Source organism: Pseudochaenichthys georgianus, chromosome 10 (assembly GCF_902827115.2).
Source record: "Pseudochaenichthys georgianus chromosome 10, fPseGeo1.2, whole genome shotgun sequence".
NCBI classification, from domain to species: Eukaryota; Metazoa; Chordata; class Actinopteri; order Perciformes; family Channichthyidae; genus Pseudochaenichthys; species Pseudochaenichthys georgianus.
This window is the reverse complement of record NC_047512.1, coordinates 24,024,070-24,051,897: the sequence shown is the minus strand read 5'-3', so window position 1 is coordinate 24,051,897 and position 27,828 is coordinate 24,024,070. Positions and strand designations below refer to the sequence as shown.

The 27,828-nt window shown below is 41.2% G+C and overlaps 2 protein-coding genes across 5 annotated transcripts; one reads left to right on the top strand and one right to left on the bottom strand.

Annotated features, from left to right (window-relative positions):
• Window positions 1-520: 520 nt before the first annotated feature.
• Window positions 521-19,275, top strand: atp7a (ATPase copper transporting alpha). 4 transcript variants are annotated; one of them, XM_034093155.1, is made up of 24 exons: window positions 521-755; window positions 2,065-2,195; window positions 3,498-3,707; window positions 3,798-3,987; window positions 4,907-5,692; window positions 5,981-6,190; window positions 6,817-6,980; window positions 7,194-7,355; window positions 7,486-7,562; window positions 8,266-8,488; window positions 8,599-8,832; window positions 8,925-9,016; window positions 10,573-10,700; window positions 11,321-11,475; window positions 11,555-11,689; window positions 11,889-12,083; window positions 12,273-12,455; window positions 13,220-13,433; window positions 14,199-14,345; window positions 14,475-14,617; window positions 15,368-15,571; window positions 16,009-16,126; window positions 16,229-16,331; window positions 17,179-19,275. In XM_034093155.1, exons 2-24 carry the CDS (start codon window positions 2,076-2,078, stop codon window positions 17,450-17,452), a joined length of 4,467 nt encoding a protein of 1,488 aa, XP_033949046.1. In that variant the 5' UTR covers window positions 521-755; window positions 2,065-2,075; the 3' UTR covers window positions 17,453-19,275. The 4 variants fall into 4 exon arrangements, with proteins under 4 accessions (XP_033949046.1, XP_033949044.1, XP_033949045.1 ...); XM_034093153.1 differs by having other exon boundaries at window positions 521-750; window positions 3,498-3,987; XM_034093154.1 differs by having other exon boundaries at window positions 3,498-3,987; window positions 4,907-5,677.
• Window positions 19,276-21,479: 2,204 nt separating this feature from the next.
• Window positions 21,480-27,738, bottom strand: sfxn1 (sideroflexin 1). The gene is made up of 11 exons (XM_034093156.2): window positions 27,648-27,738; window positions 25,759-25,928; window positions 25,496-25,666; window positions 24,630-24,728; window positions 24,458-24,533; window positions 24,045-24,130; window positions 23,372-23,499; window positions 23,220-23,269; window positions 23,032-23,081; window positions 21,829-21,876; window positions 21,480-21,662 (listed from the first exon to the last, which is right to left on the bottom strand). Exons 2-11 carry the CDS (start codon window positions 25,920-25,922, stop codon window positions 21,566-21,568), a joined length of 969 nt encoding a protein of 322 aa, XP_033949047.1. The 5' UTR covers window positions 25,923-25,928; window positions 27,648-27,738; the 3' UTR covers window positions 21,480-21,565.
• Between the last annotated feature and the right edge of the window lie 90 nt (window positions 27,739-27,828).

Genomic DNA, 27,828 nt, shown 5'->3' with positions numbered 1-27,828 from the left:
AAAGGTCGGCCCATTTTCAGAATAATGTATATCATAGTTTTGAATTATAGTTATTTATGCATTATTGTATTTATCACAGCTGGTAAAGCATGCAGCTAATGTAATGAATTACTTGTATATTGCAGGGTTGTCTGACCGTGAATATTGCTCCAGATGTCCCTCAAGTCTTATTTAAGTGTTGTTATTTTTCACAACATGAATCTGCTTAGTAACTAAAGGTATAGAATAAATGTAGTGGAGTAAAAGTACACTATTAACCTTTGAATCGTAGTGGTGTAGAAGTACTAAGTAGCAAATCATTTAAATATTTTAGTAAATTAAAAGTTCTTGAGTACTTGAGAAAATGCACTTAGGTACTTTGCATCCCTGATTAAATGTACATTTAAAACAGTTTAAGCCTTCAGTAAATGCAGCCTGACAGGGCTAATTTAGGGCAAAATTACCCAGAGGTGTTGCCATGGATTGCAGCCCCGCCCATTTAGTGACGTAGCCGCGTGGAAACGTCGTCCATAGGAGACGCTCGTTACGTCGGCATGAGAAGAAGAAATAAAGACAGCTTCACAGAGCTCAGCTTTGTTAAAACAGGGAAATAAAAGACACACCCCAGCACCCTCTGTTATTCTCCATAGACAGCACGATGCCACGACGCTGCTGTTTTGTTTTATTTTTTGAAGAGAAGAAGCTGGCTACTTAGCTTAGCCACAGTCTGACAGCCAACGTCGTTAGCCTGTAGCTAACTGGTTACTTTGAGTCAGGTAAGACTTTTATTTACATGCTAAAACTAACGTAAGCTGTGTTATTACGTGACACTTTCAGTAAGATCAATGTCTACATTACATTTTTAATAAACTATACACAGTTTTTTAAGTTTAGTAACAAGCAGGCGACAGCTAATGATGAGTTTAACTTGTTTTTTTAGAGCTAAGTCAAGCTATCTTTATTAGCCGCTTAAATCGTAGCTTAATTAAATGATGATTTTACTCACTCGAAAACCCTCATCAAAAGTCTTAAAACGGTGTTACACATAAACCATTTATTCGGTCTACAGCTAATTACCTTTGTTAGGAAATGGCCTTAGTCTTAAGGGGCATCAAATACAATGTTATGTTGACTTTCTGTTGCAGGGTTTCTTTTTCTTTCTGTACATCACTGAAGTTGTGGAAATTGTATTTATGATAACAGTCAAATAATGTGTTGAGCTTTAATCTGCTGTTGTTTCATTACCGAGTAATTCAATCCAAGCAGGACAACATGGACATCATAGCTTTCCCTTGTGGTTGTACTTTTGTTTTGATATCATTGAACAAATACGATTTGTTGTATTTATTGATGTCAAGTGACTGTGCCGGAAGTGGAAATACTAATCGCAAACACAAATATAGATAAAAGTTGGCAAGTTTTGCTGTTTGTTTCTTCACAACTGTGGTAATAAATACAATTTGAATCGTTGATCTGATACACATTTGGTTTTTAAGAAGTGCTATAAATACTTGTTTCTTTACAATAGAGAACCCAGTTCTGTCAAGTGTTTTCACATCTTGTTTTGTGGACAAGGCTGAAAGAACAACGACTTGTATTATTTCACAGCTACGAGCTCCTAAAGTTCTTTGGCGCACATATATCATTTTGAATTTTCATTCAAATGAAATATTTGAGTTAACATGTTTATAGTAACATTTCACCATGTTACAAAACAATTCTAAAGAACTCTTGTGTTTTTAATAATAATAATAATAATGGGTTACATTTATAAAGCACTTCATATTTGAATTCAAATCCCGAAGTGCTACAAGTAGTGAGCATGAACAGTATAAATAAACATTACACAACACGGTAGAATTAATAAAAAAGCAATACAAATAAATAAAAGGGTGATAAAAACCAAGATCCTGACATGACTTTAGCTTTTCTGCCATTTCTTTTTATCATTACACTTTGATGATTCTTCTGACCTGTCTCTTTGAGTATTTGCCCTGCATTTGTTAAAGGTTTGCTCTTGGTTCTTTTTATAAAGCCAAAGACTTGAGTTTTACATGTTGTACTTCGTGTGTCCCTTTTTTTTAGAGAAAGCAACCATGACACAGAAAGTCAATCTGTCTTCAGTCTCCCTCGGAGTGGAGGGCATGACATGTGGCTCCTGTGTCCAGTCCATCGAGCAGCGAATTGGGATGCTCCCCGGGGTCATACATATAAAGGTAAATGTGCAAAGATGTTCGGTGAGAACATGGATTATTACTTTTAGTTTCATTTTCTTCCAAGTTGATATGCAATTTGTTTATCTTTCTGAATGTCTTAAAAACGTTCTGAATGAAATGACTACCATGGATGTTGTACAATCCAATCTGTAATTTAAAAGGCAGATATGCATACATTCTTATATTAACAAAAGGGTCCTGTCCATTTTAATGTAAGGACGTTTGATTATACCCACAGCTGTACTCCCTCATGACTAACTTGAATTTAAAACCGACTTACATCCATTTGGCCAAGAGAGATTGCTATATTACAATTGTTGTGGTCCTCTGTTTTGTTTATTGTGTGTTTACCCCTCAGGCTTGGGTTAAATGACAAGATAATGTAATAGTGTTCCGGATAAAGCTCTGCCCTTCTCACGACTGTGACAACAGGTCGATACGCAGCTTTCACCCACAGGAAATGTCATTTATGTCTTTAGAGAATTCAATTCCTGGGTCTTTTTTTAATTCATTTATATAGACATGATCTGGTAGGAGTGAATAGATGTTTGTGGTAGAACAGACTCATTTTGTCTCATTCCTGGCCCTCCCCCCTCTCATTCTCAGAAACAGCAATGTTAAGCCAACAGGCACAATCACTTACAACTTAACCCCCACTGTGGTTGTTACTTATGGCCCAGTCAAGTGATCCCTTCAGCGGGTCACATGTTTCATTCTTGTAAAAAGGAAGAGCTAAGGGTCATCAATACTGACACGGCATGCCAAGGGAAATGACTCATTTTACCCCATTTCTTTTAAATATGTGTATAAGGTCAATTGTTGAGACGAGGCAGATTCACAGTACGGCTGTGAAAATGTCACAAGATAATGTAGATTATTGATGATGTGTGTGTAAACTACATTAAAGTGACAATAGACACATTTTTGCTTTAATTTATCTTTAACTAGTAGCTAAAGTACATTTTGACCCCTTCACTGTGCCCTACTCGCTCCCAAAGACCTAATGCATTGTGTCCTGTGCATCTTTATTCAGATGCAAGTAGCGAGAACTAGCTTCAAACCAGCAAAAAAGCTGTCTATTGGCTCTCTAATTTCTTAACAGCATTTTTGGAACATTAATGTGCTCTCACGAAATTCTGCATGCTGTTATTAATCTGAAATAAGAAAGCTGCCTTTTATCCTCATAGATGAATCAACCCGATTTATGAGTCGAATACAAGTCAAATGCAGCTATTGTAAGCTACACTGATTTAGTTTAGTTTATGAATTTACTCTATTTTAACCTTGACCTTGATTTTGTAGGTGTCTTTAGAGCAGAAGAATGCCACTGTATTATTTGACCAGAGCCACCAGAGCCCAGAGTCTCTGTCGGAGGCCATCGAGGACATGGGCTTTGAGTCGAGTCTATCAGCGTCCAGCGCAGCCACCCCCGTCTCCACGGACACCCAGCTGATCCCCACCTCAGGCCTGACACCTGCAGCCCAGCAGGAGGCTCTGGAGAAGCTGTCCCAGGTACAGGGAGTGTTGGACGTCAGAGAGAGCCCCTCCCCGATGGGTCTCACTGTTACCTTTGTTCCTTCCCTGACTTCTTCTTCTTCGCAGCTGAGTGAGGCGGTGGAGGTCCCAGCACCCAGCAGCCCAATGCAAATAACCCCAAACATGTCTCCATCGCACACTGCGGACGGCGGGGCGGCGCTCCTCAAACTGAGCATTGAAGGAATGACCTGTCACTCCTGCACTACTACCATTGAAGGAAAGATTGGAAAACTAAATGGGATTGAGAAGATCAAAGGTGATGTACTTTACAAGCTTGAAGTCATACTGCTTCAGTGTCTGATGTAAAAGTGATGTTGTAACACAGTTGCTGCGCAGGAATGCACATCTTAAAGATAACAATTGTCACGTCATGTGAGGATCTTTGCATGGAAACAGTTGACAGGTTGCTTTGTGCGATTTGACAATGAAATACTTCTACTGGTGTTGTTGTAAGTAGTGACACGTTTACAGATTCTGTGTGCAGGAAGACTGAAGCCGTATGTTTGCTTTTCTAGAAACATTGTCCCAAATTGAGTTAAATATGAATATTTCACAAAGATGATTTCCTCATGAACCTTTTATAATAATGACTATAATCTTAATTTATGAACAGCTTTTCAAAACCCCAGAGAAGTGCTTTAAACAAGGCAGAAATTTATAATTTATATATTGTAAAATCCCCTTGAACAGAACAGCATAATATGACCATCAATACTCAAATGATGTGTCCTCAAAGTAATTTTTAACAAGAGATTTAAAAGGTGTTAACAAATCAAACAGCCTTCAGGTCCAGAGCCCTGAATGCAAAGCCTCTGTTCTCTCTGGAGTTCAGCTTTAAAACACTTCTTCCCAAGTTGGAAATAAATATCCACCAGGACCTTAAACCGGGACAAAGCACACAGAAAGACACCTGATTTAGATTACCTTATTATAAATGATGCATGACAAAGGGCCCCTGATCTCATATTAACAGGATCATATGGGACTAAATGATTGTTAAATGGTGATCGAAGGCTTGTGTGTACATTTCATGTAGGCATTTTTGGACTTTCTTTTTTCTTTGCCTCATTGTTTGCAATCATTTGCGTCATCTTTACATGCACAATGACCTGTAATATTGTCTTTTAGGCTCTGCTTTGGTATTTTTAACTCGGTCATGTCTGTATCGTCCACAGTTGTTTTGGAGACTCAGGAAGCTACAATCGTGTACCTGCCTTACCTCATCACTGTCCAAACCATCACCGACCAGATTGCTGTTTCTGGCTTCAAGGCGTTCGTCAAGTCCAAGCCTCGCCCCCTGCAGCTGTCCCTCAGCGAGATCGGACGTTTAGTTGATTCCCAAAGACCAACTCTCTCTTCACCATCAGAGGCGTCAGAGGAGTCAGAAATCTTCATAGACACAACACTTGTTGCGCTCAGGGTAAAGGGCATGCACTGCCGTTCATGTGTGGTCAATATCCAGGACAATATCTCCGTGCTGCCTGGTGTCTCCTCAGTGGAGGTGTCTCTGGAGCAGGAGAAGGCCTCCATCTGTTACGACCCTGTAAAGGTCACCGTGGCTCAGTTGCAGCAGGCCATTGAAGCGCTGCCTCCAGGGAACTTCAAGGCACAGCTCTGGGGCTCCTTGGCCTCTCTCAGTCCCACTCTGCCCACTGCTGCCTTAACTCCCCCTCGGGCTGCTCGAGCGACACAGGCCACGCCCGCTGCGTCACAGCCCTGCTTCACCCAGCCTCTAGCTTCCACAGTTCATATTCACATCGAGGGCATGACATGCAACTCCTGTGTCCAGTCCATTGAAGGCATGATCTCCCAAAGGAAAGGGGTCACGGCGGCCCAGGTCTCTCTGTCCGAGCACCAGGGGACCTTCGAGTACGATCCACTCCTGACCACACCTGAGGAGCTGAGGGAGGCTGTGGAGGACATGGGCTTTGATGCCTTCCTACCTGGTGAGAGGAGACATGGTGTGGTTCTTCTTCTTCTTCTTTCGTATAATGTTATATGTCCAACTCGGTGTCGTGTAGCCATGCCCGCATCTCTGGTCCTAGGTCGAAGAGGCTGGCTTCCGAGGGTGGTCTATAATGGTGTGGTTGTTGAGTCTGCTTATTTCTCACATAGTAAAATGGCTCATTTGTATTTGAACTAGTGAATCGCCTGCAGGTAGTCTTAAGTTCAACTTTGTTGTTTTAGGATGCTCATAATTCAGTGGGTATTGTTGAGACATTTCCTTTTTCCCCCCTTGTTTTCTGCAGAGACCAATTCATTGCTTCCTGTACTAAAACCAAGTCTCTCAAAGTCTTCAAATCTATCAAATGTGAAAGATAAGGAGCTAGACGGTGACCTACAGAAAGAGACTCGGGCACGCAACGGAGACAAAAACGCTAAATGCTTCATCCAGATCGGAGGGATGACCTGTGCTTCCTGTGTGGCAAACATCGAGAGAAACCTCAAGAATGAAACGGGTCTGTAAAAACTGCAAATAAATATTAGATGCCAGATTTAATGTTCTCCACACATCAGATTCAAAACCACAACACTTCCAAATCAAACAAATCAATCAACACTTCCTCATTCCCAACCCACGTTTGACTTGATTAGCCAATCCAAAGCTAGAACGATTTAGACTGGTGTAAATGTGAGGGAAACCACAGAGGTAGATTCAGCAGATTATTGGAACTCTTAAAGTCATTGAAAAAAGTTTTTAGACATGCAAATTATCAACTGTGTAAACATAATTTAACATTAACTCAAACATATAATCTAACATAATTTCTTGGATTATTATGCTATTTGTTGAATTCATTTTAAATTGTGGTTTGGTATGATTGTTTCCGACTGGTGTGATCCAAACATTTCCACACATCCAAATGCAATCATCTCCAAAATCCATAATTTATTTATAATTCATGAGCTATTAGTTGTTCAACGTTTTCACTGAGGTTAAGGATAATTCAAAGCTACATTCTTAAAAAGAAACCGAACAGAAGCTTTGAATGTGAAAAAAACATTAATTTGTATTTCATTAAGCATTAATCGTACCGTACTGCTTTCACCAGGAACTGAAGATACATGTTTGAATGTTTTGCAGGTATCCACTCTGTACTGGTAGCACTGATGGCGAGTAAAGCAGAGGTGCGTTATAACCCTGATCTCATCGACCCTGTGAAGATAGCCGAGTGTGTGGAAGAGCTCGGCTTCTCCGCCTCTGTGATGGAGAACTATGAAGGTTCAGATGGAAACCTAGAATTCGTGGTGAGTAAACCTACGGTCGCGTTAACGTTAGATTAAAAAGGAAAAGACACATTCAACTCGCACATCCATAGATAAACATTTCCATCACTAGTGAAGAAGGTCTAAAACCTCTTTTTCAGTAGATAAAATAAATGTCTGTTCCTCACTTCATCCCCTCTTTAATATATGTGTCTCCCTTTCCCTTCTTGACTGCTCCTCTCCACCTTCTTTCAGGTCAGGGGAATGACGTGTGCCTCTTGTGTTCACAAGATTGAATCCAGCCTCATGAAAGAAAAGGGGATTATATATGCCTCTGTTGCCTTAGCAACCAACAAAGCACACATTAAGCACGACTCTGAAATGATAGGGCCGCGAGACATCATCAAGCTGATCAAGGTATTAATCCTGTTATTTCAGCATGTGTTCAGTTATTTTTAACGTTTCTTTTTGCATGCCAACATCATTTATGTAAACCAATACCACTATGAAGGATTTGTTGTATCAGTAGTTTGACTGTTAATTGCAGAATCTGGGGTTCGAAGCTTCTTTGGTGAAGAGGGACCGCACTGGCAGTCACCTGGACCACAGCAAAGAGATACGGCAGTAAGTAGCATTTTTGTGTTCACCAAGAACACACACCAGCCCCTATTTGTGTTTATTTATTTTGGTGATGACTCAACATTCAACAATATGTTTTGCTTATCTCAGGAAAACTTGCATTAACTTACAGAGAGGGCAACACCATCTCTTTATATTCCTCAATGAATTCTGATTATACAAAAACCAGCTTCTCTTACATTTGTACACAAGTTGCATATCGCTTGGACCATTAGTGCCAGGGAAAACTGTAAATTGTGTCAATGGGGAATAATGTTTTGAAAGATAGGTAATATATATTTGAGAATAGCACAAGGTCATGAAAGAGATGTATGTAAAGCTTCCTGTACACGCATAAAGGCACCATAAGTCTATACAATACATACAGTCTATAATATCAATTCATTACTTTGACCTTTTTTGGAATGATTTAATCTAAATGGATTCACCACTTAATTGAAATGTGTGATAAAGTCATAAACCTCAACAACAGACCCTCAAAGCTTTAACATTAGCTTGGCATGTAAAGGAAAAATGACCTGCAGTACAGCCTTAACACTATAAACATGGGTTTACTTTATGTATATGCAGTTAGTGGGTTATTCACCGGGGAAGTGAAAAGTCTCCATGGACATCTCCTTGCCCCTCTCTAAGGACTGTTAAGACATAGATGACAAAATAAAATGCACAACTGTCTTTGCTCTCTAAGATGGAGGAAATCTTTCCTGGTGAGCTTGGTTTTCTGCGTGCCTGTCATGGGCATGATGACCTACATGATCATCATGGACCACAAGATGAATGTTTCACATCAACACAACGCCACCATGGAAGACCGCAACCACTACCACGCCACCATGTTCCTGGAGAGACAGCTGCTCCCAGGCCTCTCCATCATGAACCTGCTGTCCTTCCTCTTCTGTGTGCCTGTACAGGTAACTCCCCTGCACTCTCAGGACATGTGATTTAAACGGCACTAATATTCAGATTTTATAAGATGGACTGAAGGTAATGTTTTGGTGAATTCTGTGTTTCCTTTCTTTAGTTTATTGGAGGTCGCTACTTTTACATTCAAGCCTACAAAGCCCTGAAACACCGATCTGCCAACATGGATGTGCTCATAGTGCTGGCTACCTCCATAGCCTTCAGCTACTCACTGATTGTCCTCATAGTGGCCATGGTGGAGAAGGCAAGAATCAACCCCATCACCTTCTTCGACACACCGCCGATGCTTTTTGTGTTCATCTCCCTGGGGCGCTGGCTGGAGCAGATAGCCAAGGTTCAGCTCATAATCATTATTCATCTATGACATTAAATGCAGGATATTAATTTAATGTACAAGTCATTTGGAAATCATCTTCTTCCATCCAGAGCAAGACATCTGAGGCTTTGTCCAAGCTGATGTCCTTACAAGCTACTGAGGCCACGGTGGTGACTCTCAGCAGCGACAAGTCCCTTCTCAGGTACTCTTTGTTCTCTGTGCTCATTTTGTTTAAAGAACCTTTCATATCTTTGTTGGTTTTAGATTACAATATATCTACGGTTTGCAGATTAAATGTCAGTTAAAGGTCTAACGGGAAATAACAAGGACTTCATAAACAATGAAGAATAGCACATAACTCAATCCCAAATGGGATTCAGATGTAATCCGTTTTAATCATTGCTTTATTATGGAATTGTCCAATGCTTTGGTGTGAAATAAAACAAGTTAGTTGATTGACCATCAAAGGGAAATTCAACTGTAAATGTCATTTTTATCTACTACTCAGATTTCAAAAACCCTGCTGGAATAATCAATACTTGTATCAGTTGCCAGTAAAGCAATTGTTTATGCAGCTGTGTGGTATACTGTACACTTGGTGCCCAAGAAATACAAGGCAAATTAAATGCAGCACAAAAACTATAAAAAAACTGTAACAAACAGACAATCAACAGGCAAACCAAATAAATAAATAAAGGATGCCGGGGGACCAGAAGGCCAGGGTGAACAGGTGTGTTTTTAGTGATGATTTGAAGATGTCCAGGGAGGCAGCATTACGGATCTCGGCAGGAAGTTCATTCCAGAGGGTGGGGGCCGCAACACTGAATGCCCTGTCACCAACAGTTCGGAGGCGAGAGCGGGGGATGGAGAGCAGGCCCGTGTCTGAGGACCGCAGACTCCAAGAAGGGGTGTAGGGATGGAGGAGCTCCGATAAGTACTGGGGGGCGAGGGAATGGAGGGACTTGTAGGTGAGGATGAGTGTTTTGTATTGAATCCGGGACTTGACCGGCAGCCAGTGGAGGTGGATGAGGGTGGGGGTGATACGGTGCCATGGCTTGGTGTGGGTGAGAAGCCTGGCGGCAGAGTTCTGGACGTATTGTTTATAGAAGTGAAAAGCAAAGGAAATCCAACTACACCGTCCTCTAAGAGTTTGGGAGGGTATAACGGAGTGTCCTTGAGTTTGTTGGTTTATCAAGTGGAAGTCTGAGAATGCTTATAGATTTCAGAAATGGAAACTGTAGCTATAAAGGGGTTGGAAGAATCAGATGGGATGGATTCTTCTTTTAGTTATGTGTTCCTATGTAACTGTTTGATGTAAACATCCTATCCAATTTATTGAGTTCACTTTTGTGTTTGACCTTGAAAGTTAACAGCTCATAAAAGAGAAAGTGAGTACAAACTCCTTAGAAGAGAAAACATTGTCATCAGGTCAACCTGGCACTTCCTGAGGGAAAAAGAGATGCTGCCTTTTCTTGTTCACTATGTCAGTATTACTCTCAAAATGCTATTGTCTAGTATAGCTCCCAAATGCATGTAGAGCTGCCCTTTTTCTATATGCTGTCCATCAATCACTGTCAGCAGAGAACGTCTTTAAATCAATGCACAGTACCATGGGACATTACCTCTCTGTCCGGCTCACTGTATGCCTTCATACAATATTTACTCTAGTGTAAGATATCATTACAGCAGTAGTGTAATGATAGCCTGGCGTTGTATCCACAGTGTATCATGTAAAGTGTGTGACGTGGTGTGTTCCAGCGAGGAGCAGGTGGATGTGGAGCTGGTGCAGAGAGGCGATGTGGTGAAAGTGGTTCCTGGGGGGAAGTTTCCAGTCGATGGGCGGGTCATCGAGGGACACTCCATGGCCGACGAGTCTCTGATCACAGGTTGGTCGCAGTGAAAGAATGGACCACGTACCTATTCGATTAAAGGCCCAATATCAGTATTGGTAGGAATAAGATGAAAGTATAAGCAAGAGATTTGACTTGTGTTCTGATTGGTCTCTAAAAATGTGTTACTTTTAGCTGTTTGTCTTGTAGTGTGTTATCTACTGTCCCAGTGTTGACAAAGTGCACTACACTAGTTATTAGCCCTGATCTGTCACATTGTTGGCATTCAATCAGAAATGTACTTAAGACTATGAGAAGATAAATTACCATGACTAAGAAACATTTGAGTTTGGGCATATTTTAATGATATTGCCAAACATTCAAGATAGTGGACATTTTGCATATTCCATCTTTTTAAACAACACATCATCATGGAACGTTTTTTTCCTTAAGCTTTGAAACAAAAAAGAGAAATTCTCTGCAGCACCCCAATAACATTTTTAAATCAACTATTCTGCCTCCTGAGATTTGAATATTTCAGAATTCCATATAGCAATTTCAACATAATTGTAATTATTAGTTCAGCGCTCATTTGAGTCCAAGTCTTTGCCAGATGTGGCACTCCTGGTTCCCGCTGCCCTGCCGCGTTTCCTCACCAGCTGTTGCTCTGACTCCAGGTGAGGCCATGCCGGTGACGAAGAAGCCCGGCAGCTCAGTGATCGCAGGCTCCATTAACCAGAATGGCTCTCTGCTGATCAGCGCTACACATGTTGGCCTGGACACCACGCTGTCTCAGATCGTCAAACTAGTGGAGGAGGCTCAGACTTCAAAGGTGAAATATGTGGTTGGAGATCTGCATGGTGTCTACCTGCTTTGCTCGGGTATTTAATTCATGACATTTATTTTTTTAGGCTCCCATCCAGCAGTATGCAGATAAGATCAGTGGCTACTTCGTACCCTTCATTGTTGTCATATCTTCACTCACACTGGTCGTCTGGATCGTCATCGGGTTTTTAGACTTCTCTCTGGTGGTGGAGTACTTTCCTGTGAGTCTTATTTAATTCTTGTTATCTGACTATACCAAGCTCCTCAGTAAAGCATCAGGAAATCATTTTGTACAGAATTGAAACATTACAAATGTCACTGCATCTCATTTTGTTCACTATTGCAATTACACTTTCTTATCTTCAGTGATAGTAAAAGTGATTTGTATTTCATTTTAACGGCCCTATTTTCTCCCTGCAGGGTTACGACAAGAGCATTTCCAGGACAGAGGCAGTGATTCGCTTCGCCTTCCAGGCCTCCATAACGGTGTTGTGCATCGCATGTCCCTGTTCCCTCGGCTTGGCAACCCCGACAGCTGTCATGGTGGGCACAGGGGTTGGTGCCCAGAATGGCATCCTGATAAAGGGAGGAGAGCCACTCGAGATGGCGCATAAGGTGTGTAAATGATCATTTTGTAACACTCATACGTAGTCAGCCAAATGTCTAACGGAACAACTGTCAGTTAAACACATTGAAAAGTGGTTCTGGTATCTAAGCTCACAAAACCAAGTTTAAGGTTGCTCTGATTTAAATACTGCTAAAACGTTTAATATTGATCCCAAATGTATATTTGTTTTACCTTAGGTCCAGACAGTGGTGTTTGATAAGACTGGGACAATCACATATGGTGCCCCGAAGGTGATCCAGGTCAAGATAGTTGTGGAGGGGAACAGGATGCCTCGCTCCCGGCTGCTGGCCATCGTGGGCACAGCTGAGAACAACAGTGAGCACCCTCTGGGAGCAGCCATCACCAAATACTGCAAACAGGTTGGCTCCTACCTCACATGTAACGCCCACCCAGGACAATCTCAGATGCTCTACGTGATTGTTAATTTCACTATCAGAAACATCAAGTAAATATGTTCGGCGACAACCTTTTTCCATGACTTTGACAAGGCGGCACTTATGTCATCAGCCAACAACCGTGACTAAATCAATAAAAGTGATAACGCAACAGTGCAAAAAAGCAAAGTCTGAAAGATCTATTTTAAAAATGAAAATCAAAACCTTTTCTCATTTTTCGTTGACTAAAAGTCCGATTTGTCTCTCGTTTGCTGTGCTGCCATATCAGGACTACAGCAGCATATAGGGGCGCAGTCTGGAGGAAGAATAACTACATTACTAAAGCTAAGGGGTCCAATGACAACAACTGGGCTTGGGTGAAATAAATGAGGTGGCATTTTGGCCAGATTTTATTGACTGATCAGTTGAAAAATAATCTAAAAAAGACTAAAAAAGCACAAGAATGTCATCGCTTTTTTATTGACTATAGATAGAAGATAGAATCGGAGGATGAAGCCCTCATTAATGGGCACACGTTCATGCACACACAGAGTGACATTTGGACATTTAACCCATCCTAGTACTAGGAGCAGTGGGCAGCTATTATACAGCGCCCGGGGAATATATATATATATATCTCTAAAGTAGTTGAGGTTTTATTTTGCTATCATACGATTAAACGCCCACACATGATCTTCCCTGTGAGTCATGAATGTTTTATTTAACATCCATCACTTTTTGTTGTGAAGGAGCTCAGCACGGAGTCTCTTGGCGCCTGCACGGACTTCCAGGCGGTGCCGGGCTGTGGGATCAGATGTCAGGTCAGCAACACGGAGACCCTGCAGAGGCAGTCGGACAGCGACAGCGAGGACAACAACCAGCGCAACAACATCCTCGTCCAGATCAGTGACACCCGGATGTCCACCAGCTCCCATCCCCTCATCATGGACCCACAGCCGCTAAGTATGATGGGATCACCTTTTTGTGGTTTTAACAGAAATACTGAAACATTCTTATGTAGTCCTGAGATTATTTCATTTAGATTTTAATTTTTTCCGTTCAAGGTATGCACAAACTCAATGTATAACAATTATTTACAAAACCGAAAAGGAGCAGGGAGAAGAAAATAATCTTATATGACCTGCCCGTTTCTTATTCACAGCCAATCATTGCTGTATTGTAGGAAAATAAGAGGAACACAACAACTTACAAAAAATACTTGGTTCCCACTTGACAGTTATGGAAAAGAAACAAAAGAAACAACAACACCAAAACATCACATGAACAAGGAAAAGGAAAGTTGCAACACCCTCATCTGAGTCCAACTGGAGTAGAAGGGGAAAGCGGCGCATTATAATATTAATAATAATAACAATAATAATGGGACCGGAAAATAAAGAACAGACATCACAAAAATATACCAATGCAGAACCAGAGTACATAAACGTATTCACACTCGCTTCATATAGTCCCATTTTCTTAATTTATACAAGTTCTCTAACTGAAAAATACCTATAGAATTCTTTAGATCATTCTGTGGAGAATTCCACAGTTTTACACCAACCACCTAAATACACCTACATCTGCTTTAAAGTAGTACAATTACATTTCCTTCTGTGGTCTTCATTGTCTGATCCCAAAACAAACAGCTGTTGTAAATTAATTAATGTAGGCAGTGAGACAGTTGTTTCTATGCTGTTGTCTAACCTCATTGATCTCTGCGTGAAGGCCTCGTCCAGACGGCCACCTACGTTGTCCTGATTGGAAACAGAGAGTGGATGAGGAGGAACTGCCTAGAGGTCAGACCGGACATCGATGAGGCCATGATCGAGCACGAGCGCAGAGGACGCACGGCTGTCCTCGTGGCTGTCGACAGTGAGTAGCTCTGTTTCAGATGAAATGTACACTGTTAGCTGTTTGTCATAATTGTCTGATTGCTGAAAGTAATTTTGTGTCTAAAACGACATGTATTCCTTTTGTTAAGCATGTTACTTTGTGTTGTAGACACTCTGTGTGCGATGATAGCCATAGCAGACACGGTGAAGCCAGAGGCGGAGCTGGCCGTCCACACCCTGCTCAGCATGGGGCTGGAGGTGGTGCTGATGACCGGAGACAACAGCAAGACGGCACGAGCTATCGCTGCTCAGGTACGACAGAGACGTAGAGCTGGGAATGTGAATATCAATTGTTTGGGAGAATGCAATGTTCATTTAAAATGACAGTGTTGCTTTTGGAATAAACAACAGCATACAAATCACAATATATTACGACATCATGGTATCCAAGTCGTATAATATTAAGCATTTTTAATGAGTGAGAATTTTTGCACTTCTGGTTTTTGAATGGGTTTTTCGTGAGATGCCAGAAATAAGCGCAGTGGTTAAGCCCACTTCAAGCTGACATTTCAAGTTTTTTCTTCTACAGTATTAATAATGTCACAAAAATTCCATGTGACTACAATGGTTGTCGGGACATTAATGTAATCGCGCAAAACACCATAAACGCAACACTAGTCGGCTTCTAGCTTAGTGGCGGCGTTGAAATCATGCTACCACTGACGTTGACATTAACATTTATATTTTCATTTACAAAATTGATAATAACCAAATAATATGGAATCATTTCCACTTTAAAAATGATTAAATTGTTGTCCATTGGTTAAGATTGTGCTGCTGAACAATACATATAAGTACCGTTATCTTCGCCACAGAGCTTATTGTATACAGTAATCAAAAATTCAATGGAAAAATACCAATGGCTTCTTGTCCAAGGCAACTTCCAGCCCACAGAAAATACAGCAATCCGGTAGCAACAGAAAACCTTTTTAGACACATCGTCCAGGTCTTCTATTTTGTATATTTCTGTGTTTCTGAGCCCATTTCCCTGCATTTCCTCAGGTGGGCATCAGGAAGGTGTTTGCCGAGGTGCTGCCCTCCCACAAGGTGGCCAAGGTGGAGCAGCTGCAGCAGGCAGGAAAGATCGTAGCCATGGTGGGCGATGGCGTCAACGACTCTCCTGCTCTGGCCATGGCTGACGTAGGCATCGCCATAGGAACCGGGACAGATGTGGCCATAGAGGCAGCAGACGTGGTGTTGATCAGGGTGAGGATTTGAGCTTGGGGGAGGACAGAGCACAACACTGTATCCTCAGACAAGATGTTAAATTCAATTGTAATATGCCAGTTTTTTGCAAGACATACATCTATTACTGGTCACTAATTCTGGGTAACTCAAGAGAAAATCATACATTCTTATTTTAGCAGGACTGTTACTTAAAAGTACAGACGTTGGTTATTATGTAACTTTTGTCTTAAATGTAGCTTTATTTTTCCAAACATTTCGTTATCTTAAAACCAGCAATGTATAGCTGATGACAGGACAATGCAGAATAATGCTTTTAAAAAGAAAATAGTTTAGCTTTACAAAATATATTCATCCACTTTGGACCACTGGTTTCAAAAATCTAATACTGAATAAAACTGTTTCCTTATCTGAAATATCTACCCTTTTTTCTTACGCTGGTTTGGTCTTGTGTGCAGAATGACCTCCTGGATGTGGTGGGCAGCATCGACCTCTCTAAAAAGACCGTCCGGAGGATCAGGATCAACTTTGTCTTTGCTCTTATCTATAACCTGGTTGGCATCCCTATTGCTGCTGGTAGGTGACTGCCAGGCTTTGTTTGAATGATGTCTTCTCATTGACAGTGAGGAGTGCCACAGTTTGGATCACCGCACTGATTAGAGCCGTGTCTGTCCTCAGGTGTGTTTCTCCCCATTGGTCTGGTGTTACAGCCGTGGATGGGCTCTGCTGCCATGGCGCTGTCCTCGGTCTCCGTGGTCTTATCTTCCCTGCTGCTCAAATGGTAAGAGATATTTCATCTGTGAAACTACTGGCAAACACATCCTCTTGTCTGGCACTATTCCATTTCTGTAACATGGAATGAAACTCTCTGAAATACACGTTTGAGTGTTAATTCTACTGCACATGTCAGCATGTTTGCATACCGGTATGTCAATCTCTCTTCAAGATTCAAGGCTTTATTTTCATGTGCACATTTAGATATGGCAATGAAGTCTCAAGCTACTCCAACAGTGCAACATGAATATATAGGACATCAAACGGATAAAATAGTGCAAGAGAATGTTTTGAGGTGTACAAGTAATTACAAATAAAATAGAAATGGTGCAAGAATAGTCTATATACAAGTCAATGGAATATGATATATAGATAAATACTTAGCAAAATGCAAACAGATGAATGTATTGTTATTTGCACATTTGGAAAACATACAAAAAAAGGTCTTATTGTAAGTAATTGGGAAGTTTTGAGACGCCATCTGTATGTTTACTTTAATTTAGTGTGATTGCTTTACCCTATTTGCCTGTCGCTTCGAACAAATTGTTCTTCATTTACAATACTTATCTTTAAAGGCAGTTTTCTACAAGTTAGCTTTTTATCACTCAGAGACAGAAATTCCCACTTCATTCATTTAAGAAAGAAAAGTGTAACACAAAAGATAATTGTGTTAATGTCTATAATCAGTTTCATTATGATATATTTTGAGATTGTAACCCTATTCACCTGTAGTGTGTCCCCTTAACGTGTTTTGAGGTGTGCTTTTTCATTCTCCCTTTTTTAAAAAATATTCCTCTAAAACCATTTCCCATCGCTGTCCACATTAGTCTAATCCCGTCTTCTGGTCTCTGCAGTTACACAAAGCCCACGGCGGAGATGCTGGAGGCCAGGCTGGGGAACAGCAGGCGTCCGGGCAGCCTGTCCGACGTCAGCGTCCACATCGGGATGGGCGAGATGCGGCGTCCCTCCCCCAGACTCAGCCTGCTGGACCGCATCGTCAACTACAGCCGGGCCTCCATCAACTCCCTGCGCTCCGACAAGCACTCCCTCAACAGCTTGGTGCTCAGCGAGCCCGACAAACACTCCCTGCTGGTGGGGGAGGCGCAGTGTGAGGAGGAGTTCTGCTGAGGCTCACACGGCCCTCATGGTTTTAAGCTGAACTAGATAGCAACATTTATTCTAGGCTAGGAAATTGAATAACTGCTGCTGTAGGTGCCTTAGGGCGGCACTGTTGACTTGGAAAAAAAGCTTACATGTCCCTGGATTTTCTTTCAGCTCAACCAGCTGATCACATGCACTTCAGAGAGGGAGGAGGGGGGGGGGGGGGGGGGTTCTCTCCCTCAGTTGCAGACTATCTTTTGTTGAGGTCATCGGCCCAGCCTTTGACTCTCTGTGGGCATGAAGCATCTACAGAGCTTTGAAGCGTCCACATCCAGGAAGCAGAGAGATAATCGCCTCTGATCTGCCAGTACAATCTTTCCAAAGACATTTTAACTGTGGTGCCCGGTATAAGAGAAGACACTACCAGGTTATATTTTAACACTTTACCTTAAATGGGAAATTATAATGTTGTATAATTATATGTTGTATTTATATTACCCTTATTTATCTCTTTTTTTCATTATATTCTATGTGAAGAATGAAGTTGTCGAATCCAAATGTATCCACAGAATGTGTAATTACTGATTTAAGGAAAGGAATGAAGACTCGTGAAGTCAATCGAAAATGAAACCAGCTGAAGTCTGAATTTTGTGCTAGCAGTTAGCTGTTAATGTCACAATGTAACCCAAGTGCCAATCCAAGTGCCACCTCGGCAAAGTCCATCACATTCCAAAGATAGCGGCGCACAGAGGTTACTTTGGAGTCATGTGGTTAAAGTGTGAACAGAGATAAGGTCAACGCCTCGCAGCAGAGCCGCTGAATGGTGACGGCAGCTATAGAACACCTCTCATAGGTTTCTATAGGTGTGTCTGCATCGTCAGTTAATGATTCAATATGTCTGTCAATGAATGTGAACACTGTTCATTGTTAGAAATGAACAGAAATTGTTACATGGGTGACTTTGTGCTGAAATTGCTTTATTTGCTCGTTGCAAAGAGAAGGTTTTGTGTTGGATGCAGTTCGTATTGAAAAAGAAAAACGTGTCTTATTTTCACAGAAGACGTGTTGACATGTCACACACAGGAAAAGCATAAGGGAAGTTAATAAGGAATGATGTTGGGAAACTTTAATAGAACGGACATTTTTAGTAACACAAATATCCTTTTCCTGCTCAAATGTCTGCTGTGGAAAAGGCCTTTTGCGAAAGCCTTTGTTTTCTTTCTGTCATCACACTAGATAAGATGTTGTTACTGTTTGCAGGAATGTATTTCTGTGGTGGCAAATCCCTGCTTTTATTATGTGATTCACGCTGTTGCACTTGATCAAAGAAACGTCTGTAGACCCAGGGGAGCAGGAAACTCAGCTGTGACTCAGCAGTTCCACCAAACAAGTTACTGAGAGGCAAATGTTGAAGAATTAAGTAGATTGTTTCTTTAACATCATTGTAGGAGAGGAAAAGTTGAGATTACGTCTTGCAATCAAAGACCGCTTCTGGTCAGCTTTATTTTTCTATAATATAAAAGTATTTCAAAAATGATGCTGAATTATTTTCTGCTGTGTCAAATCTGGAGATAATCATTAGTCCAGCTATTCCTTGCATTTCTGTGTCCCAAGCTTCTATAGTATTTCTGTTTATCAAATGCCATCAGTTTGTCCTGCCACTTTCCCATGATGCATTATGTTCTGTAGCTATCACAGCCAGCTAGGTGCCAATCTGTTCGTGGCTTTGTAAAGGCGTCCATAGGGCTTAGGATCTGTGTGCACTTAAATGTAAGCAAGTCCATGTTTGCTGTCTTTCATAGTTCTTCTGAACGTGATGTGCCTTTGAATAAAACGCATTTGTAATCTCACTGTGTGCAGTTTCAACCACAAGGTGGCGCCATGGAGCCGACAGCTAAACATTACTGACACCAGATTTCACCAACTTTATTTATTCCAGTAAGTCTAAACATCACATCACCCCAGTTTACTGAAAAACAGATATACATTTTCTTAAATCATTTTTCAAAATATTAATTTTGATTAATGCAGACTGTACATGACTTATTCCTCTCGAGTTGATTTGTATCGCTTTGGCTGTAATGACAATCTCATTTGGTAGATTGAAACTTGTTAGTTATTAGGTAGTTAATTTCATATTTTTAACACATTAAAGGGGGATTAGTTCTCATTATATGCAGTCAGAGCAAGTTCATCTTCCCTCGCGGATTGAAGATGTGCTAAAAAGCGTGGTGGTGAGGAAACGGAACAGGTCTAAACAAGTATTTTTAAAATGTGCAGCATTTAGAATCTGTTACCATATTGTGCTTTCTGGACAAACACAGCGTTAACAGCTGAAATTAGAAAATGCTACGTTCAGTTACCTTTAACACTAGAATAACAAACTTCACTTCAAACCAGCTAGGGAGCCGCTCCATCTCCAACACATCTCTCTGGAAACACTGACGGTCTAAAGAAAAGTTACTTATACAGCAATATATGTAATAGATTTACAGTACATTTAACACCTCACATAAATTACACACCATGATGAGCAACAGATGCAATGAAATCAAATCATTCACAAGCATTTGATTTTTTTGAAAAGTAAACATTTGAATTATTTGGAGCAAATCTTTAACACTCGACCCTAAAATCCTTCATACCTTTTCAAGATGAGGAGAATTGATACTGTTAGTTTTGTGGCTCCAAGTCCATCTTTTTCACTCTCTTAATTTAAAATATCCAATTATAAATCTGCCATGCCGCTGTGCAGTCTCCTAGAATTCTTCTTCACAGTTATATTTCATTACAGCAGCTGAAAATGCAAAATGAAAATGCAATCAGCCAGAAGGCCCACACAGCACAGGAAACACCAACCGTGTCCAAACAGCAGGGCGAGATCATAATGTCCGTCATAATTAAAACACATATTCATTAGATTGATCCCTGCCTTTATATATCATCCTTTCCCTGGAAAATACTATCTTGAGCATGATTTTGGTATTGTTTTCCAAACACTGACAGCCATGTCTAACATGTGGAATATAGTACCTCCAAAACAATGTGATATAACTGCCACATTACCATTCAAATGTATCACTTTGTGCGGTAATAATCAAGCCTCTTAGGATGCGGCGTTGAATTACAGAAGATGGATACTATACACGTTTGTGTAAGGTATGAATGCGTGTTTGTGGTGTCACTTATGGTGATCACTAAATCCTGGATAAACACTCGGACACATGGAAGTTGGAACCTGTGTGTTTGCTCAATTATTATTATTATTGACACATTTTGTCACTGGCGTTCAGCTCTCCTGAGTTTGGCCTCTGTGTGACTAAGTATACAGAACATCATTAGTTTTCACAGAGGTTAATTCATACAAACGGTTTGTTCATGCATGTTGGCAAGCAGAATAAATAGTACGATACACTGATTATTAAGACATCAAGTAGCACCATGTTGGCCCATGGATGGTTGTTACCATCATAGCGTCACATTTTGTGGGGTGGATCCCGGGAGAGTCGTCAGATTCTTGGTTACGACGTCAAGAGGCCTCAAGGCTTACTGAACGTCACTCATTTGGCAAAATGAACGGATTAAAGTGGATGTCATTATTAGGAATAACCCTTTTGAGGGGAGGAGGTTGTGATTGTTGATGTGAGTACAGATTTGGCAAATGCATGAACAGCAGAGGTCTTCGTAAAATCAATGTTAAAGTCTGATTATAATGCAGGTGAGAAATAGGGTGACTGCCAACCTTTACATAGAGAGTATGAAAATCAATTGGCAGCGACATGCAACCGACAAGTTGCTTGCTTAAAAATAAAATACTGCACAGACAAAATGTCCACCTAAAACACCCTTACAATGGCCACTATACACATACGTCATGATAAACATTGTACTTTTCATCCGGCCCAGACGGAGAAAATCTTCTATAGCAGTTACGATAAAATCAACAATCACATTGACAAAAGCAAACATCTTGTTACAAAGAGACTGACAGAGAGGTAGTCCCTAGATATCCATCTGAATATTGAAAATGAGGAGACACAAACTTAACTTTGGCACACTGAATGAGGAGGGGCTGGCCGAGAGGCGAGGACTGAGCCTGCAGCTGTGCTATGGCAGTGTTTGGATGGGGGGGCTGCACACTCATAGCCCCTTGTTGAAGTAGACCCTTTCCACTCCTGGGTTGTTGGCCCGGATTTTCTCCTGCAGCTCGGGCTCCAGGCGGCTGACTGATATAGAGCTGGGGAAAGAATGGGAGAAATGCGGGGGTTAATGGGTCAAACACATATACAATGCAGGCGTGTTATGCAACTGTCCAAGCAGAGAATAATCATGCCACCTCTGCTTATATTAACCTAGAGAGAAGCTACTTTTATCTCAAGGTCAAGTTTTAACGTCTCACTCACCTCTTCTGAGGGAACAATGCACAGCACAGTGGAGTGGCAAACACCAGGCTGAAAAAAACACAGATCTATGAAACATACAGACACACAGCTCAGAACTAACTGTCCTGATGTCATCTGGTTTATTCTCTGTGGACCATATGTGTGCAAAAATACAATGGCATCCATCAAAAATGCCTATTTGTGGATATTTTAGTCTGGACCAAAGGAACTGACAGATTGATACTCGTACTGATGGAGCTACACTGCAAGCCTGGCTAATAATGTTTTTTAGTATTCAGTCAATTAAAAACCAACCAAGTATTCAACTTCCACCGATGTTGATAAGTGTGCTAGTTGGCAGGATTTGCTGCTCAAATCAAAGTCATGTCGTCTAAACTGAACTGAAGGAATACGACACATGATTTTAAACGGGTCAATTTGAGGTCACAAGAGGAGTCAGGAAATCCTCAGAAATACATGTGGGATGATATTGTGGGGGAAACTTCGGAAGCAATTGGAAACAGGACTCAGAGAGACACGAGGAGAGCTGGAGCTTTGAGGGTTTATTTGGAGCTTAGGCCGGAGAATTCACAAGACATGTCACGGGCCACGAGTTGACCACACGGATGAGATGCCAAACCAATTCTGAAGAACCCTCCTGTAGCTCCAGGTTTTAACTAGTTCAGAGTGTAATAATCAACATTCTTCAATAGATGGACTAAACAGCTGAGGGCACTGAATCACATTTGGCTCGGGGTCATCTACACCCAGAGAAAGATGTGTTCCAGGTGTCCCACAACAATAACTATTGTACGAAAGTTGCCCGGTCATAAACTGGTAACAACAACAAAATGCTAGGGCAGCCCCTCCTTAAGGGAGATAGCGGCTGCCCAAGGTTGGGCATCTGCGTCAGAGGGCAAAAGTTAAACATGTATACAGAATTATTCCCTGACAGATATGTGGATCATTTTTCAGAGGAAGACAAAACCGGATCTGAAGCCCTTTGTAGAAATGACTAATTGATTAATGGTAAGAAGGCTGAGATAGGCATAGGTAATAACCACTCTTACGTGAACATTCCCATTGAGATACTTCCAATTACTGTAAAAGACACATACATCTTATGATCACTGACATTTCATATCGATATAAAAGATAATAATTGGACATTCCAATGGAATTTGACGTGGCTGCTTATGAGGTGGACCGTCTCTGACAACTCACCAGAATCCCACCAGGCCGACTTGAATAGGTGCACTCATCCATGGGAACTTCTGAAAAGACCAGGCAGGAAAGAAAACCCGAATGAGGGGCACAAAAGCAATATTGCATTCCCATACTAGAGTGGCCTTGTGCCCTCAATGCTTTTCATTCCTCTGATGTGTGTTGACGTAAAGAAAACAGAAGCTTACCCTCAGAAAAGCCTTCTTTTCCAAATGGTTCATCAAAAATGGAGGGATAGCTAAAAAAGACACACATTAACATTACAACACTTTCAACTAAATCTGTGACAACACAATAAAGTGGGTTGATATTTAGTGTACAAATGATCCGAACATATTACCCATTCCTGGAGAGGCCATGAGGATCCTGGAGACCACGACCTGAGAGATAGCCTGCTTTGCAGCGTTCGTCGACTCTCCTAACCTGTTGTCATTCTCATCTGTGATGGGAATGCCGTGTTTAAGTTCTCTGAAAACAAGGACCAAAAGCATATTTCAATCAGAATCAACTGTCCTGTTATTACACAGATCAGGGGTAATGGCCCAACATTTTTGACATTTTCAGACACAAATGTAAACAAGGATATTTCTTTAGCACAAACTGCGACAGGTAAACCTTACTCAGAAAAGCATCTAGTTTATATAATATTCTTGGTTTATCTTTCTACAATAATAATATAAATTCAAACATACACAGATATTTTACCAAGTATTTTGGTATGTATTCATTACATTAAAAAAAGACTTCCTGTATTCTAGGAATTCTGCTGTCCAAAGATTACAAAAAGCCTGTTTTCACAAACACTGAAACTATAGTCCTCTTAGAATTAACATGATAGCATTTATGTGAAACTCTTGTATCTTGTCAAATGTATCTTAACTTCTTGCTTCAGCCGTTTTCTTTTTAGCACAACTCTGTTCCCAACCAAAGGTACAATAAGCCATATGATGTACTGCAATTGTCTACATGCTTAGGATGAAGTACTTCTGATGAGTGTTAAATGTCCACTTTACCTTTGTCTCATCAGTGGGATGTTGATACAGTTAGCAGCAGCTACAGCAGCAAATGGAACAAACCGACCAATCAGGGGTGAGATGTGCTACGGGAGGAGAGAGGAGGTATGAAACAGGAGGGGAGAAATTACTCATTCATTTCCTCTTATAGCACCAATTTCACTTTTTCCAATGGTGGAATGTCTTTGCTGCTGACATTTTAGATGTTGTAAATGTATTCTTTCTTTTCTCCCATATATCAGGATGTATAGCACAAAGTCACTATGTAAGATGGCTGGACAACGTGCTGATACCAGGGCATGACCCTGTACATAATACGGCTCTCCTATGACAAAGAAACTATGTGTGCGTGGCTAACTTCATGTCAGCATTAAAGTGAGATGCAGAATGAATAGGGTTAGATGAACTGATACCTTTGTGAGTGCATTTAGTCCCAGAGCGGTGGCCACTGCCCCTGTGGTGGCAGACACATACGCTGTGCCAAGCTGACTGTGAACAGAAGAGTCAACATCACATGGAAACTGTCCACACATAAACAAATTAAAAGGGTTAATCTGAGCCAGTGCTGAAATATCCCTCCCTTACCTGACAGTGAGTGGAGCATCGCCGCTCCTGTTGGTGTAATTCACTATGGCATTGAACGACTGATTGATCCACTGCCAGAGCAACACAGCTGGAGTTGTCCTGCAGGATGGAAAACATTATTAAAGGACAGCGGTTTTTATTTTTTATTATATTTTTTATTATATCATAACTTAGTACTTTTTAATGCATGTAACATATGTAACATTAAGCTTTCTGTGGCTCTTTTTTCTGCTGTAACTACGTCAATGTCCCCTCTGTGAGACTAATAAAGGTATTCTGATTCTGAGGGGGGCAGGTGGTTTTAATTAAGAGTATAATATTTAACATTGCACAAGTGAAAACATTGTCATTTATAGGAACCCTATCAGCGAAGTAACGTGTACTGATAGCAAGGTTCCTACGGCTTTTAGGAGAAAATTCAAGCACTTTCTTTGCAGCTAAACAACACATTTTGAGACTCTTCTAGGCCTTCATTTTTCTTTTGTTTAAACTTGATTCAACCAGGAGTAATTCAAGATTCAGAAACTCAAGGGAGTCCAGGCGGGTAACTGTAAATGCATTTGCAAGAAATATTGGCATTGTTTCATTTCAAATATTACTATTTTTTAGTTTTGGGGTGATGTGTAACCACCAGATTCTGATTTTTTTTTTTTTAGCAACAACCTTGAAGCCATTACAGCTCAAATCAAGCATCTAGGACACCAAACAGTACCAGGACTCTTGAGCAGATAAATGGAATTCAGCAGTGTGCATTTTTAACTGTGACACATACACACATACAAATATCTTGAGTGAAAGATGCTTGTAAAGTTTATAATTTCAGAACGAGTGGTAGGGATATAATTGAAAACCCAACATGATCCTACTTGTAAAATGTCATCATGCATCCAGTGATCGTCATATTCATGGGAACCTGCGCTGACATGCGGCCAATCAGGATCATCTTCTCCCCAGTATCGGGATGGAAGGCAGAGTCAAAAACATATTTGGCTCTCCACAGTTCATCTTCAGTCAATCCTGGACAGACTATACCTTTCCTGGGAGACAGTAAATGTAACATTTAATGTAAACCCATTCATAAGATCCTTATACTGGTGTATTAACACCATCTGCACTTGCAGCCGCTTACCTGTAGTCAGTGATGACTTTGTGTGAATTGGCTAGTTGTTCGTTGGTGAGGAGAATGTTCCTGGGGTCTGTGACAGTGAAGAAATGTTTAGCCCGACCAACAAACGTGCTCTGGTCCCACCGGGGCTCTTTGATGTTTATGGAGGTGGATAGCTCTGCTGCCATATTTATCTGGGGAAAGGAAAGCGTTACAATAATCAACCAGCGCACATAACTATGATACTTGATGGGTCCATTTTAGTCACCGTATTTACAGTCATTCTAAAAGAGATCTCTGAACAGGAACATGTTTGAGTAATATTTCTCTGGAATCACTGTTTTAGGCTGAAATGTGCTAATATTGTTCCAGGATTTCAGGGCTGACACACCAGTTAGTCACAGCGCCTCACTTCTTGTTTTCTTTTGCAGACACAAGTCAGGGTAGGGACCTTGTGAAAATGATGCGCCTCTGTGGATTTGCAATGCTGCTTATTCAGCATTATGTTGCTATGGTGATGGCTGACCTGACACAAGGGTTGTGAAGCACTACATTGGAAAGCCCCATTATGAGTGCACACCAACCCCCAGACTGTGGCTGAAAAGCAGCTCTTGTTAAAAGTGACAAAGCCCACTGCATGTGCGTTGTGACCAACTGAATGGCAGCTCTACATTTCTATTATTTTACTATCAATGAACCACACATTGTTTTAGAGCAAAGCAGGTTATGCAACGCTTTATTAACACCACTACTAGTGATAATTGCATTCAAGTGTTATGCATTTATGATTTCATAATCAAAAACCAGATAAGACTGGCCTGCACTGAATAGACACTGCACTATCAGAAACAGCCTCTGTGTATGTGCGTGCATGCAGCATGCTCATTCTCCCCAGTGTGTGTCCAGATAACCCAGTCTGATCTGGTTTTTAACCATTTGTGCTATGCTCCAGCTGAACTATTGAAAGGTAGGGGACACATCAGAAGCAAGTCAATGCAAAGATCTGCAGCAGCTGCATGATGAAACTCCTTTTGAAAATTGCACCAAAGATGGCTGCTGGGATTGACAATAAAACATAAATCTCTCTTGCTTTCTGGCGGCTGTGGCGTACAGGAGACGTGCGGTCTCTTTAAATTGAATTAAACTCCATGGGATTCTCACGAGATGACAACAAAACACCCCCTCATCTGAGATTGTCAAATGAAATACCAAATCTGTGCGGCTTGGTTTGAACAGAGCCATATCTGCTGTCAAACTACTGTTAATAGCATTATATAATAATAATGATAATAATTCATTAATGAAGGTGATAGAAGAGGACAGAACTTTGGACTGTCAACCTTTGATCTATAATCCTCTGCCCTCACTCTCAGCCAATCAAGGCGTTCTGTGTGGCTACACATTAACCTGCAATTCAAAACCCTTACAATCAAATACATCTTTCAAATAGTATTCGAGATGCATTTCATGTCATATATGTAATCCCTGATTTCTTGTGTATACGGCATCTGTAACATTGAAAATAGCTGCTTTCTGTCAGTGGTCGCAGGGTAAACATGCTCTGGGACTGGTTACGGTTAATTGTTCAACCCAACGTAGACCAGTCAGATCTGGACTGTAGCTGGAGGTGTCCCTGCCTGCATCCGAACAAAGCGATCAAGCCTTAAGCAGATACTACAACATCTAAGTAGCATTGTTTTTAAACGACCAATTAAGCACGGCATCAGTCCAGTCGTGTAATTGTCCAGCTGTGCTCCAGATTCAACTAGTATCAGCCTGCCACATCCACACATCCAGCTGCACGCCTAACGAGTCTAGTTCCCCCGACCTCAGACAAAAAGTGCAAGCTGGATATGTCTATGCTGCAGTCCTGAGGGATCCATCAATACAAAAAAGATGGCTAGGTTACTTACTGCACTGTGGGCTCCGGCGGTCTACAAGAGATGTCCCTGAAAGGCTGCAGACAGCTAATTTGACATGCAGCGGCGTCAGAGCACACAGGCACATCCCCCAGCGGCCGGAAGCTCCCCAACAAAATAAAAGTCCCGTATGAAAGCGCCAATTCACAATGGAAAATATGGGTCTTGTACAAGG